We start from the raw sequence: 15,573 nt of genomic DNA on the forward strand, positions 1-15,573 counted from the left end.
CTCCATATAACAAATCGGCCAAAGTTAATGTTCAATTGTGTCTGGGCAATATACCAATTACAAAAAAGTAAGCGACAGTCAGCGTTTCAAGGTTGTAACTATAGAACAATTTTTGCCTTGTGGTGAAATTTGTTTGTTTTTAGAATCAAATGAGCTTTGCTCTTCTTAACCCCGACTTCAGCCTCCATGAACCTATAATATGTAGATGAATTTGCAGCTACGCATGCGAAAACTTTAATTTCATTTAATTGATTTTTTTTTGATAATTTATTGGTCTTGGTTTCGAAAAAGCTTCATGATTAATTCAATCTTCTTTTAGTTTTAAAAACGTGTTGCGAAAAGGTTGTCTTCTCTCGGTTTAACTACAAGAGTTAATGAAAACCATTGATAAGTAGATATACAGTGCTTTCATTTCAAAACAAAACAGAATGCTTGCGGAACCCACGGACTTAATTTGGGAAAAGCTCAGCAGAACTATTTCGAGCTATTACAAAAGAAGTTATAATTGCCAACATCCGAAACGGATAGGTACTTGAAGAATAAGATGAGGGTTGAAAAGCCTAAAAGCTTAGAAAGAGCCAATAGAAGCGCTAGCATGCGAAATGCGAAAACTCGTATTTCAGAAGTCATATCTCTCTCCTGTGTCTTAGGCTTGAGCAAGCAGATCAGATCTGATCATTTACAGCAAAAATTGACTTGATTGAAAAACAGCGCAACTGGAGGTGCTGCAGAGGTAAGCCCTAAAAACAAATAAACCAGAACAGTCACGCAAAAGACTAAGGGAGGAGAGTGGTGTTTCTGGAGGACTGACTTTTTATTTGGTGCTTCCTCAAATTTATCTACGAAACAGTATTTCATTTATAAAATTGTTTTAGGGTCAGTCACTGCCTGTTTTGCGAAATTCTACTCAGTTATTTGTACTCTGCCTCAAAATTTTCTATTTCTTATTGGTTCTATCTAAACTTAAATACGCCAAAGTAGTGTAGTCTCTGACTTCCATAAGGAAATCGTAGAAGTTAATGGTCTATGTTAGTATAGTTCTATGTGTGCCACATTTTGCATGATTAGTATTTTATATTTATCGCTTTTTCCATGAATCTTAAAACTACTCTTAGTTTGAAAGTGTTTTCTAACTAAGAGTACGATACGAAGCTTCCGAGGTTTATTTGTTAGGCGGTTTTTAAAGAAAAAATGCTCGAAAAAAAATTAACTAATGTTCGGAGTGTTTTTTCTCTTTCTGCGGTTCGTCCAGCATATAGATTTATTGTGCTCACGCCATTATCTATCTATTCTACGCAGCTTAATACATAACTAGCCTGTACAGGTAGTTTGCTGCTGTGGTATTTAGTTCTTCTGAGTCTATAATTGTTCTTAGTTGATCCGTTTTGAAAGTTATAACGTCTCTGGCGATTTCTTCGTTTATGGAAAATTTGATAAACACGTCCCTGTTGCATTCTCAGGTTCATATTTCTCTATGTGTGTAGTTCCATACCTGTCTACTGGAAGTGTTACTGCATATCGCAAGTACCTTCATGACCATCTAGCTGTCAGATATTATTAGGATCTGCTTGTTGTTAGGGCTGTTATAGGCTTGTCTATTATTTTTCCTCGCATATTCAGGTATTGCAAAGATTTCTATCTGAAAGACCGATGCAAGATTTCCTAAGGGATACAATAGCTAGTGTTTTTTTGCTAAAAAGTCCAGCACATGAGCTTTCGTAAGTATTTGGTTCGTCTGTGTATTAGATCAGATCACGACGATTGAAAGAGAAAAATAATTGTAGACTTAAAATAAAATACGTTATTTGATGCTTGAATAGAATTAAATAAAATTGCCTTAATTGTTTAAATCTTTTAAAAAAATACGCCTAGCTACTTCGTTAATCAAATGAAATGGCAGTAGGTCCAGTAGGATCTCTATCGATGCGCTGGGCGTTGTTTTAATGGCTCCTGTTATATCAGACAAGCAAGTATTTGAATTTTTTGTCTAGCTTCTGCCTTGAATTAGTTTGCAGTGTCTCTGGCCACCTCACCAGAACTGCAGGTATAATAGTTGGTAGCACTACCGTGTTATAGATCCAGTGTATTATCTTGGGTTTTAAGCCTCATATCTATCCATGCTAACATCATTGCCGCAATCATCAGGATGGTTTCCGAACATTTGATTGTTTTATTCCAATATTTGCCTATTCTACAGTGCTTTGTTTGCCACTTTTTAGTTCTAAGAGCAGCGCGTTCATGATTATTCTCTACAGAGACGACCTTTTCTTGGGGCCATCCACGTAGTCCCCGAGGTTTTGTCTCGTTTCTGTCTTTGTCGTATTACTGCTGGAATGATTCCGTCGGAGCCAGCAAATTTGCGATCTTCTTAAATGTAGAAACATTTACTAGAGTTACTTCGTATCTCAGATATAAGCCGTTAAAATTTAAAAAAAATGCTATTTATAAAATATCATAAATATCCTTAAGCCTATTTGATTACAATCATAAAGCAAATGCTTAAGTTTGCAAAGTGAAGAGAGAACGACAAGGCGTCAGCCATTCTCCTTTTGCTCTTAAATACCACTTTATATTATTCATGGAACAACACATTTTTCATTTTTAGAATATGCGTCTAATATTTCTCCTATTGGTGGAATAAATGAGCAAAATCTTCGAAATTAACGCCGCACCCGATTCAATTGTACACTGTGTCCCATTTTGGATGAGACTGCAGGGTATCTCTGTCATTTTTTAAGATAGAGCTTTGCGGTTTTCGCGACCCTGTATCACTTTTTTGTAAAACTTTTAAAGCCACAAACAGAAATATTCTAACTACTTTTGTTCCTGAAATACAGGGCGAAAACGAAAATGTTCACTTTTGGAGATGTTATTATTTCTCAGGCCCTGTATAAGATAGAATAAAAATGAAAACTGCTTATAATAGATATTTTTACATAAAAGTCAGTGGCGTATTTAATTTTTTTTTCTAATGCACTGTTTTTAAGATTGGGCACAAACTTGGTATTTTTTAAATGGAACACCCTGTATATTTTAACGTCAAATTTTTGCATTTTTTTTTCTGAATACACTGATGTATCACAACCTATTCTTTAGTAAATTTTAGCTTCAAAAATCAGAAAAATCCATATTTATTTTTGTTTTTAATAGTAGGCCATGAATTCTTTGACACATGCATAAAAAAATGTTTTGTTTATTGCATTCATGGAAACTAAGTCACAAACAGACTCAATACATATCAATAATGATGGCTGACGGTGAAAATATGGAATTCCAAAATTTTGAAAAGTATGATATTATAAAATGTTTAAACCTTTCTAACTAAAATGCCGAAGCGATACAGGTGTGAAGAAGTGAAGTGAAAAACAGAAAAGTGATACAGGGTCGCGAAAACCGCAAAGCTCTATCTTAAAAAATGACAGAGATACCCTGCAGTCTCATCCAAAATGGGACACAGTGTACATACGTATTTCCGTCAATCCTCTCTCATCTTTTTTAGGTTAAATTGTGGTTAAATTCTAGTTTAAGAGAAAGGGAAGTAGTAGAACTATTAGTTTCTTTTTTTTACTCCTGACTTGTCGGCATTTATTGCCGCACCCAAGATCTGAGTTGCTCAAACCTGTGTAATTAAGTTAAATACATTTAGCTAATGTTTTGATGATTAGATGTTTATAATGGTTTTTGATTGTCGAGAGTTTTTTCAATAATAGTTCCAACACCTTCTTTTAATACAGCGTCTATTTTTTTTGCTTCATAGGTATATCCTTTTTGTTGATTTTTTTCATAAGACATTTGCCACTTTTTATAGCTATTTCTGTGTTACGATCATTAAGAGTATATTTCAAAAAATACTTTACATCAGCTATTATTTTAGCATCATAATCACAAAAATAAAATTGTAAGTTGGAAATTTACGGAAAACTAGGACATTTAATGTTTTGTTACCAACTGTTTAATTTATTGAACATTAGCTTAGGCAATAACCGATATTTTAGTTACATGAAGACATCTTTTATAATCCTTGTACGCAATTTACCTTCATATAAACTTTAAGAAAGTTGCTTAGTCGAATAATAATATCGATCTTAATGGTCTAACTCTGTCAAGTTACCAGGTTCTAAATGCTCTAAAAACCAAAAAATAAATGTAAAAAAAGGTGTCCCGATATCATTATTCCCATTTTTCTAAAAAATACTGCAAATCTAATAGCCGATCCTCTTACACATATTTATAATCTTTCATTAAAAGACGGGAAATACCAGCGCAATGGAAAACTTCGATGATTGTCCCAATATACAAAGGAGGAGTAAAGAGAGATGTTACTAATTATAGGTCCATAAGTAAACTATCTATAGTGGCTAAGATTTTTGAAAAGTTAATTTACGATTACGTTTTCAATCTTTCAAAAAATATTACTGGTGTAAAGCAGCATGGATTTTACAAGGGAAGATCTATTGACACTAACCTTTTTGTTTTCGCAGAGTATCTTCATAGGCATATGGATAACCGATCTCAGGTCGATGCCATCTACACTACGTCTTAAAAGATTTTCTTTTGAGTCTTTTATTCCGTCATCTGGTGTTCCACAGGCTCCTATTTAGGACCCCTTTTTTTATTATATACATTAATAATATAAAATCTTGTTTACGTTACACTAAATTATACGCCGATGATCTTAAAATCTACCGTACGATATTTAACATCGCCGACTGCCTTAAAATCCAAAGTGATCTGGATCGACTAGGATCCTACTGTGATAAAAATAGTCTCTTTCATTACATTAAAAAATGTTAAAGTATAACCTTTTCAAGAAATAAAAATAAAATAAATTATCAATATAAATTTAATGATATTTGCTTACCTAAAGTGAACTACATACGCGATTTGGGAATAGTAACAGAATCTTCTAGATTGTTGGGTTATATTTATCGTAAAATTGAAATATTTTCTAGTTCTCGAGCTAGTAAATGTTTATTTAATACATTTATTCTTGGCAAATTGAACTTTGGAAGCATTAAATGGAACCCTAGGTATGGAATTTACATTGATCGATTGGAAAGCATCCAAAACAAATTTTTAAGATTTCTTTCTTCTAAAACCCGCTTAGGTTTATATCAAGATGTTCAATTCGAGAGCATTTTGGCGTGATTTCACTTTTCCACAGACGTTTGATAACTGATGTTTCGTTTTTATATAAAGAAATCAATTGTCAGCTGAACACTCCTCCTACTTTGTCACTTTTTAAATTTAACATTCCTTAAGTCAATCAGATCAAGCAAATTATTTTTTGTTCCATTCAGGAAAACAAATTATGGTCAGAACTCTCCATTATGTAGAATAATAAAAAGGTATAATTTGGACTGCCCTTCATTATACGTCTTTAACATGTTACTTAATACAGTTAAAAATACTTTAAAGCGAAATATTGTCTTTGAAAGTTTATGAGGCTAATGTAGAAATTTTGCTTTTAAAAATTACTTTGTTTTAAGTCTTTTATATTCAAATTATTTTGATTTATGTACTTAACCATTTAGTCTTTATATTATTTTTAATAAAATAGTATATTTAGGTTAGTTAAGATAAGTTTGTGGATACCTTTTTGGCTTGTAGCCTGTTGTATCCCTATATGGTCCCCAATTAAATAAATAAATAAATATAATGTTTTATATCCATGATTCTCATTTAATTTTTCAGATAACAGAACCTATAACCCTAAAAACCGGTTCTCGAGTCATCCTGGGCAAAAACCACGTATTTAGATTCACTCATCCAGACGAAGTACGGGAAATGCGCGAGAAAAATACCCCCGCCGAAACGGTAGATTGGAACTTTGCCCAAAATGAACTCTTGGAAAAGCAAGGGGTGGATCTCAGAGTGGAAATGCAAAAGAAATTAGTCAACTTAGAAGAACAGTACCGTAAGGAGAAGGAGGCTGCCGATCAAGCATTTGATGAGCAAAGAAAGGTATAGTAACATTTGCTGCACATGTACTGATTCAATCATTATGCACATTCTCGATATTTATGCATTTTTTCAACTTATTACTATTTCACTCTGTTAGGCCACTGTGTCAATTTTACTTTAAATCTAAGTAACCATCTAACTGACTCGGTTAATTTTAGTCTTTGTTGTACTCAAAATAAATATTAGTTTACACGTCAATAAGCATAAAAAGGGTTTAAGCGCACTTATATTTATTGTCTGCCAAACATCTGGACGTTATATTAGTTTTATTGGGATATTAGTGGCAACTTTTTATGATTCTGCATATTTCATTCAGATTTTATATCGAAAAGAAAAAATAAAGTATTTCTTACCTCAACATCAAGCAATGATTGTAAGTAAAGTTTTGAAAGTATATTATACAGGGTGTCCCGAAAGTAGTCAATTAATTGAAGTCAACTTGCCTTATCCTAACTTTAATAGTAACTGAAATACAGGGTGTCAAAGTATTATTTGATTTATCGTTTTTATCTCATAGGTCCTGAACCAATTGACATACTGACATGAAATTTAAAACATACGAGTCTTTTTAAAAGAAAAATAAAATTTCGTATACAGTTTTCGTGTTCTTGGTAGAGTGCGCTCGTTGCGTTAGTTGTTACTTTTTTAGAACCCTTAACTTTTTTCAGTCTTGTATATCGGTTTAAAAAGTATCAAAATAAATTCCTTTTTTAATTTTATATAAAAGATGTATCCCTTATTAAAGTCGCTAGGAGCAACCATTTTTGACAATCACCATTTTTCAAAAAAATTTTAAAAATAATATTTATTTACTACTTTATTTAAATCTTTGGCAGTTGGCGTTGGAGACAAGGGTTTGTATTATTTATTTGAAAACTTTTTGAATGTCATATAAAACTTTTAAAACGAGTAAAAAGTTTTTCTCTTAAGTTTAATCATTTTAAGTAATGCCTAGGCATAATTTGTTTACCAATTTGGAGATGGAAATATTTTCATATAGACAACAACCAAACCATAAATTATTTCAAAGAATTTATAGCCGACTAGGAGAAACTGGATCATTTTGGCCAAAAATACCTGTTTTGGACCGCCAAAAAAATATTTCTCAAGAACAGGAAAAAGAAATGTTAGTCCGCGTAGCAGAAAATCCCGGGTTAAGTACTAGGCGAATAGCGGCAGCTGCGGATGTAAGCAAATCATGTATTATTAAAGTACTTCAAAAAGAAGGCCTCTAAATGCTCATATGTGGGATACTGAAAACCACCATTCAGTTATCAGTCGTCATTTCCAGCATGAATTTAAAAGTTATCCTTTGATGTGCTATTATTCGAAACCATATAATAGGCCCCCATGGACTACCACCTAATTTGACCGGAGACTCGTAATTAAATTTTTTACGAAATAAACTTGAATAAATGTTAGGCAGAACATGTATTTTATGTAAAATGAGGCACTAGCGCATTTTTCTCGACAGGCAATTACCTTGACGAACAATATCCCGAATGTTGGATTGGCCATGAAGGACCTGTAACGGGTCAATTCTGTTTAGGGACCTAAGAAATCGAGGATTACTAGGTGCCTCCACCTTTCTTGTTATAAAGGATTAAAGTTGTCAAATAAGTTGTATCTGCTAGGTTGAGACCACAAAGATACACTGTTGTAATAGTAATTGAATATTTATTGACTATAATAAGTACAGTACCTTATTAATAAATTCTCTTTGAGGGGCCATTATGGTGGCAATGTAAAAAATTACTCCGAGACTATGCATTTCCTGAGCTTGTCCCCTACGAGTCCCTTCGCTGTGGCTTTGCACCCTGTGACGTGACTGATCTGTTGGGTTTCGCGGTTGTGTGGGTTCAGTTTGGCAATACTCTGTTGTGCCGGTGTTTCGTATTTTCTCACTGGTTATCTGTTGTTGATTGGTCGCGATATCCTGTTTGTTTTCTAAAAGGGGAATTGTTATCCTATAACTCCTATACAGGATTTGTGGAGTGGGAGTGTTGAGAGTCCCAGCGGTTGTGAGTGAATCGTTCTCACTGTAATGATGGCTTGTATAATTTTATTGTAGCTACTCACTTAACTCTTGGCATTCCTCGTTCGCCTTGTTTTGTAAGATTTCATCTCGGAGAGAGGATTTCTTTTGAGGGCCGATGCTTTGACTTCATCTTGACATTTGTTTAGACATTCGGCGCCTGTTAGCTAAGTTCACGTGTCTGGATTTTGCTAACTGGACCATGTGGGCGCTGTAGTACTCACAGCGTTGCCAAGGAATACCCTAAAATCTTACGAATTGAGATATCTTGTCACGCCACGTTTGGAAACTGATTCTTTATCACAGGATATTTGGCCGATCGCGATAGATTTCTCTGAGATGTCGGTTCAGTGGGATGTGCGGGGATTCGGCTATCTTTTGGTGTATGTATTTTTGGAATTCATTTAAATAAATAAAATAATTACCCAATTTCTGGTGGCACCGTGGTCTCCTTGAAAATTGTTGGGAACGGAGCCTGTGACCGTCATTTCCAGTAGGGCTTTGATGCCGGATTTCTGATGCTTATGGAGTTTGTTTTACGTCCTCTTGTTCGTGTTGACTCGGGCATGACGTTTTCCACCTGCATGTTGTGGTTTCGCCGGTGATGCTTGGCAACGGGCTTGAGCTGAAGCTGTTGTCACTACTCGTCACTCTTGTGGCAGATGTAAATGGGTTGTTTTTTTTTCTATAGTTTTGTTTTGACGAGGAAGAGGGATAGCACTAGATTTCCGGTAGTTTCGTCGTCTCTATAAATATGGAGTTTCGATTCGGCCATCTTAGTTTAGTCGGGTCAGTGGTGTCAGAAGGTGCTTGAGCAGCGTGCGATAATTTTTGGCCAATTAAGTCAGGTTTGTTGCTGCTGTAGCTCCCAGTTAAGGGGAATCTAACCGGCGCTGTAACTAGTGGTATTTCCCATTTAATTTGATGTTTGATATAGCATATAGCACGGGCCCACTACTCATCTCATTTGCCAGCCTTAACATCGGCTCACTGGACTCAGATTCTTTGGAAGAGGGTACTACTGGTATCATAGCATTCTTTACTTTTTTATTATTGCTAATTTCTTTTAATTTAATTACTTTATTTCATTATATATATTCCATATTAGGTTTCATTACACTTTATTGCAAAAATATACATATGTATATTACTTATGATATGTCATGCGTAAATGTGACATTGGGAGCTTATGACGTCAGACACTCACAGTGAATTACGCTTTAACTGACTAAATTTGTATATTATATAGCGGTCTTAAACATTGTAATTTGTATCAATACTTCTTCACTTATATAGTTGTAATTATTTAAGCTCAGCTTAACCTAACCCCTGTAAAGAAACTGACTTCAACAGTTTCTTTATATAGTTATACATTTTTTGGGTCTCAGGGAAATAAGAGAATAGTATTGATATCTTTCTGTTGGCATTATGGTGTTTATTTACGTGGCGTCCTCTCTCAACTATTAGTAACCCAACCTATCCGACTGTAGCTGGGGCCACCATAATCTTGCCGTTCTTCAACAGTAAGTTCATTCAGTAACCTAGCGTTTTTTTATCGTATTTAATTTTTAAAGTAAAAGAGGGAATAAACGCCCGTAATAGGTTAATAATAGGTTGAACATATTTATTATCCATGTTTTTTTTTAATCTTACAGACCTTTGCTTTGGCCTGCGCGTAGTCCAGACTTAAATCCTATGGACTTCGGTATTTGAGGATATTTGAAATCAATTGTTTATGATAGTCCTATAAATAATCTAAATGAACTAAATGTAGAAATTGTAAATTCTGTAAATATGTTAAAAAATAATGAGGATCTTCTTTTTAAAATACTGCAGTCATTTGTTAAACGTATTTCAAATTGCATTGAAATACGTTAATGGAGGGCATTTTGAACAGTTATTATACAGTTTTTGGTATATCTGTTTGGAAATGAAATATAAAAAAAATAAATAAATATCATTTACTTTGGTTCTCATATAAGAATTAACAAAAAAGTCGTAATATTTTTTTTTAATTTAGTAACTATTCTAATTTTACATAAATATCAATAATCTTAGGTATTAATTTTATTTTATTTAGGATTGCATTGCTAAAAATCTAGTAAATTCAAGTCATTCACATATTATGAAAACCTAAAAGTGTGATTATTTCAAAAATGGTTGCTCCTAGCGATTTTAATAAGGTATACATTTTTTATGTAATATTAACAAAGGAAATTATTTTGTTACTTTTCAAATTAATATACGGAGCAAAGTTAGAGGATTTAAAAAAGTAAAACAACGCAACGAGTGCCCTCTACCGAAAACACGAAAACTGTATACGAAATTTTATTTTTCTTTTTAAAATACTCGTATGTTTTAAATTTCATGTCAGTATGTCAATTGGTGCAGGACCTATGAGAAAAAAACGATAAATCAAATAATACTTTGATACCCTGTATTTCTATTTCTAGTTACTATTAAAGTTGGGATAAGGCAAGTTGACCTCAATCACATTATTTTGACGTAAGGAATCTACTGTTGTTCTATGTCATATTACTTTCGGGACACCCTGTATATATGATAGTAAGAATTTAATTTTTTGCTACAAATTAATCACTATACGAATTAAAGATAACACTATTTAAGTATTCAAGTAATTGTTGCTCATAAGCAATTTTCACTTATCTTACTGCATGTTCCGAAAATTAACAAATATAGCATACGAGGTCTGGCTATTAAATAAAAGTCCTAAACTGGTGTAGGGGAAACGCATGCAGCATTGGCTAAGTGGAAATGTTTACTACTTCAGTACGAAAGCACATTTTTATTGCTATAGCAGTAGTATTTTTTCTAAAGAGGCTAAAAATGAAAGTGTTTTTTCTCGTGCGATAATCAAAATCAAAATATATTAAGTAAAGTAACAAATCATACACTATTCAATAAAAAATTTCAATAAATACCACATTTAAAGTTTTTATTACAGTATATTATATTTCATACATACTTAATTAAGTTTTAACTTATAGTACCTACTTAAACTAACTAATGCTATGGGTATTGTGACATTTAAAATTAAAATTTGTGACAAGCAATGTTGCCTAAGTCGATTCGGCTTGTGCGCAACACTACTTGACAAAAAGTTATTCGAGTATTGGTATACACCTTTGGTTACTTAAAATTTGTAAATTTTGAAGGACCAAGGAGCCTGTCGACCAAATAAGCAAAAGAAAACGAGAAACAACACCTTTTCAAAGAATTTCACGATCTACCTCTTGCAAATAGCCAAAACTTTCATAGATTTGTAATGATGAGTTTTGCATTTTTAATTGATAATTTTCATTATACATATTAATATTTTTATCTATAAAAAATATGAATAAAATTCCAAAGATAAATCAGAAGGGGTGCACAGAGACCAACACCCACCCAGCACAGTTTCACGATAGTCTATCACTTGTAAATTTAAAAATGCAATATTTACGTATTACTATTACTATAAGTAAATAGATTCGCAAACAACTGTGGCTTTTGAGAAACAAACTCTCTTGACTTCTTTTTAAATATATTCTTTCCATGCAAAATTTGTCTTAATGAAGGAGGTAATAAATTATACATTTTTGGTATCATGGTATAATTAATGAATCTTTATGATGCAGATAGATGAAATAAAGGTATGTTTTGAATTAGTTGAACGTTTGCACTATTTTGACGCGATTGATTTACTTCAGTAAAAGATAATTTATCTTTTGATAAGAAACAGAGGCAACAAAAAACATATAAATTTCGAAGATTAAGTAAGTCAGAATTTGCATACAATTGAGAAGTTGAGTAACGAGGTAGTTTATTAAGTGCTATTTTTAATAATATATTTTGACAAGTTTGTAGTAAATTTAAGGTATTTTCATAGGCACTATCCCAAGCAATTATACAATACCTTGCAGCGACTCCGCTAAAGCTTTATATACTTGAATAATCAGTTTGGTATTTATGATATTTCTAAGTTGATAAAACTTGTAAAACATTTTGCTTACTTTACTGCACAAAGAAACTACATGTTATTTTCATTTAAGATGCTGATCTAGAATTATACCAAGGTAATACATAATACACAGGTAATAATACACATACAAATTATTTATTTCCTTTATACAGCCAATTTTAACATTGTAAGATTGGTCAAGAAGAGAAAAAGTGCAGAATATTAAACAGTACCCCAATTTGGATTTTGCCCTTCGCTAAGAGTATTGTTACTCCTAATATGTATCTGTTAAGTAACCCCCAAATATATTCAATACGTCATAGGTTCTTTTAAACTATCTACCCCAGGTTCAATGAAACGGGATATAATGTCCACTGAATTGCAGCCAGAAGTAATGTTTATCAATCATTTGTGAACCTTCAGCGACGTCAGGTTCTCGCGAAAGACGTATCAATGGCAATATCATAACTCAATGGCCTACAAATAAGGCTCTTATAAAACTATTCCTCACAATTATCAGATCTGAGAAATAAATGAAATGGAAGCGGTTTAGGATACAATTTTTTTGACCAAGAACCTTATATTATCTGCCTTACAGAACACTACAGTAAGTGAGGATGAAATTAGCTATTAGATACTTAACCAGTTCAGCTGTAGAGCAGAATTTTCAAGACAGTTCTCTACCGGTGGTGATACTGCTTCTTACTTTAGTTAATCTAAACGTACTGGACTTTCATTATCCTGATCCCGACCCCAAGCAAAATATTTGTTTGCTATTTTAATTGACTTGAATTGTCTCAATTAAAAAATCGAGAAATATTCAATATTTTCATTTTAAAATTTAATTTTTAAATGTTTTTTTGACGTTTATTGCAGAATTATGAGGCAAGAATCGACGCTCTTCAGAAACAAGTCGAAGAACAAATAATGACAATGTCCACTTACAGCTCTTACACTCCAGAAGACTTTAGCAATGATAATGATATTTTTGGTAAGATGCACTTTCTTTTCGCTTTATCTTTAATTTAGCTTCACTTTTTATTAAGTTTTTTTGTTACCTAGATTTAGCTATTTTAGTCTTGTTCTTATTAGCATTTTGCAACTTTGTGCTTTTAATTCGCGGTCTCAGTCTAAAAGCATTTATATTTATGCAAAAGATAAAGCAGGTACACAAAAAAGTGTTGAGAAAAATCAGTAAAAAATTGAAGTTGATTAGAGAACACTTATATTTCTCTTAAAATAGATAAAAAATTATGACATCCTCTACTTATTTACTAACAGAGTGTCCCAGAAGTAATGTATACATTTAATAGTAATTAAACGAGGGCGCCTTTGGAAAATCGCTCAGATAAGTCGGGTTTTATTTTTGTTTAATGTTTATATTTATACTGCCAGAGAAGTATTTTGTCATATTAACTTTATTTTCTTGAATTATCTTATTTTGGACTATATTTGAAAACATTCTTAGATCCAAAACATGTGGAAGCAAAGTAGATTATTCTTGATATTATTGATTGAGTGACTCGTACTGGATCGAGTGGATATTAGTGCAGAAATCACAAATTATTTTATTCAATTTCTTTATCATTAAGTGCATCAGCATATACAGGATCACAGTTGTAGATCACGGCGTCTCCATGATCTAGTGAGAGCTCCAAACCTTAAAACTCGTTGGACAAAATAATAAATTCCAGCACCCAAGTCGTTGGACTTAATGCACGACAATTAACGAATTGTTGATAATATAAATATTTCTGTTTTTCTGTCTTGGAAACCTTACTGTCCCTTCAGTGGAATATTAGCGATTCTTAAAGGAATTTCGAAAATGAAGCAGTTATTTGAAATCAATTAGTAGCAATGTACAAAGACCACTTAGTATAAAAAATTAATAATTTAGCACTGGATTTACTATAAATAAATAGATAAATTGCCGGAATCCCTTCAAAACATGATTATTCAGAATTTAAGGTTGCTTAATACTACTAGTATTACTCAAACACAACTCAAATAATCATCAATTATCCCATATTCGTCCACTGCTGGACATAAGCCTCCCTTGATTGCTTCCACATTCTCCTATTTTGTGCCTCCTGCATCCAATTTATTTGGATCCGTTTAATATCATCGGACCATCTAGTTGGTGCTCGTCCCCTGCTTCTCTATGCGCCGTGTATAGGCCCCCAATCTATAATCGTCTTGGTCCATCTGTTGTCCATTTCTTCAATGTCAATCACTCTGGGTCTTTTATGTAGCTCAGCATTTGTAACGTGATCTCTGAGATTTAGTCCAAGCATTGACCTTTCCATTGCACACTGTGCCATTTTGATTTGCTTTACAGCCTTTTTTGTTAATATCAAAGTCCCAGCACCATAAGTTAGGACAGGCAGAACACATTGGTTGAAAACCTTTCACTTCAGATAAATAGGTAAATATGTTTAAATACGTAAATCTAAATTTTAATATGTGTATTAAGTTCTAAAATGCTGCCCAAGTTAATCCTACTCGCCCAAGTAATTCGCATGTTTGATTATCTCTGTTTATACGGATTTCGTGACCAAGATACTTGTATGATGTAGTTTCTTCTACTTACACGCATCTATTGCATATATGCATGCACTGTGTACAAGGTTACGTCATTAGTTGGGTTATTGTCACATTAATTTTTAGTCCGACCGAGTCCGGCCGAGGTGATCTGATCTTAGGACTATGTCATTTGTAAACCTTAAATATGTAAGGCTTTGACCGTTTATGTTTAACCTTAAATTTTCCAAATTTACAGATTTAAATATCTACTCAAACAAGTTCGTAAACAGTCTTAGCGAAATAGCATGCCCCTGCTGAACTCCTCTATTTATTTTTAAATTTATTTCTTGTCTTCTGAAGTTTTACGGTAGCTGTAGCATTTTTATATATAGTCTCTATTACTACGGTATATCGATGAATATACTCGTATATAGAATATATGAATATCGATGACTATATATAGAATAGACATTCTACAGTCGAAGATTGACTTTAACATCAGATACTGGTTTATAATGTCGAAGGGTTTTTCGTAGTCTACGAATATTAGGACAAATGGCTTATTGTATTCAATGAAGTTTTCTGTTCTTCTTTGAATTCTATTTCTATAGAACTTGGAGATGATTGTTCGCGCCATAACCTAGTCAAAACCCAGCCTGTTTCCTTGGCTAGTAAATGTCCAGTTTCGCTTTTAATCCATTTGCGATGATAGGTTGAACACGTGAGATAGCATATTTGACAGTACGGTAGTTTGCAATATTTGTCACTGTCTGTCTTGCCTTATATAATACACTCATTCAATAGAATTTTAAGACTGCAATAGTTTTCCACCCAGTTTAAGAGCTTTAATAACCACTTCATCGTCGCTAGGGGATTCGTTATTTTTGATTTCCAAAATCGCCTTTTGCATCTCATAAATTGTGATTTCTGAGATTTTCTCTCATCCCTGAGTTAGAAGAGGATCGCGGATAATTTCCCTTTTATTTGTAGTATAGTCCTACTATTTTTAGAATTTCTCTTTTATCAGTTGAAATTCGGTCTTCTCCGTTTTGTACTTTCAAGCTCTTATTTTCTTTAATTGTTTCGGTAT

The 15,573-nt window shown here is 33.0% G+C and overlaps 1 protein-coding gene and 1 long non-coding RNA gene across 8 annotated transcripts in view; one reads left to right on the plus strand and one right to left on the minus strand.

Moving 5' to 3' along the window:
* The window catches only part of LOC126738014 (kinesin-like protein unc-104), a 227,573-nt gene that overhangs the window by 103,782 nt on the left and 108,218 nt on the right, over nucleotides 1-15,573 (plus strand). For all 7 annotated transcript variants that reach the window (XM_050443167.1, XM_050443170.1, XM_050443171.1 and 4 more), the window contains 2 exons: nucleotides 5,695-5,964; nucleotides 12,837-12,951. In XM_050443167.1, the coding sequence (XP_050299124.1) occupies nucleotides 5,695-5,964; nucleotides 12,837-12,951 (385 nt within the window). The remainder of the gene's footprint in view (nucleotides 1-5,694; nucleotides 5,965-12,836; nucleotides 12,952-15,573) is intronic.
* LOC126738023 (uncharacterized) lies at nucleotides 7,622-8,885 on the minus strand. Its single transcript, XR_007661191.1, has 2 exons — nucleotides 8,044-8,885; nucleotides 7,622-7,911 (listed from the first exon to the last, which is right to left on the minus strand). It is a non-coding gene; the product is annotated as an uncharacterized LOC126738023 (long non-coding RNA).

The sequence above is a fragment of the Anthonomus grandis genome, chromosome 6, assembly GCF_022605725.1.
Source record: "Anthonomus grandis grandis chromosome 6, icAntGran1.3, whole genome shotgun sequence".
Lineage (NCBI taxonomy): Eukaryota > Metazoa > Arthropoda > Insecta > Coleoptera > Curculionidae > Anthonomus > Anthonomus grandis.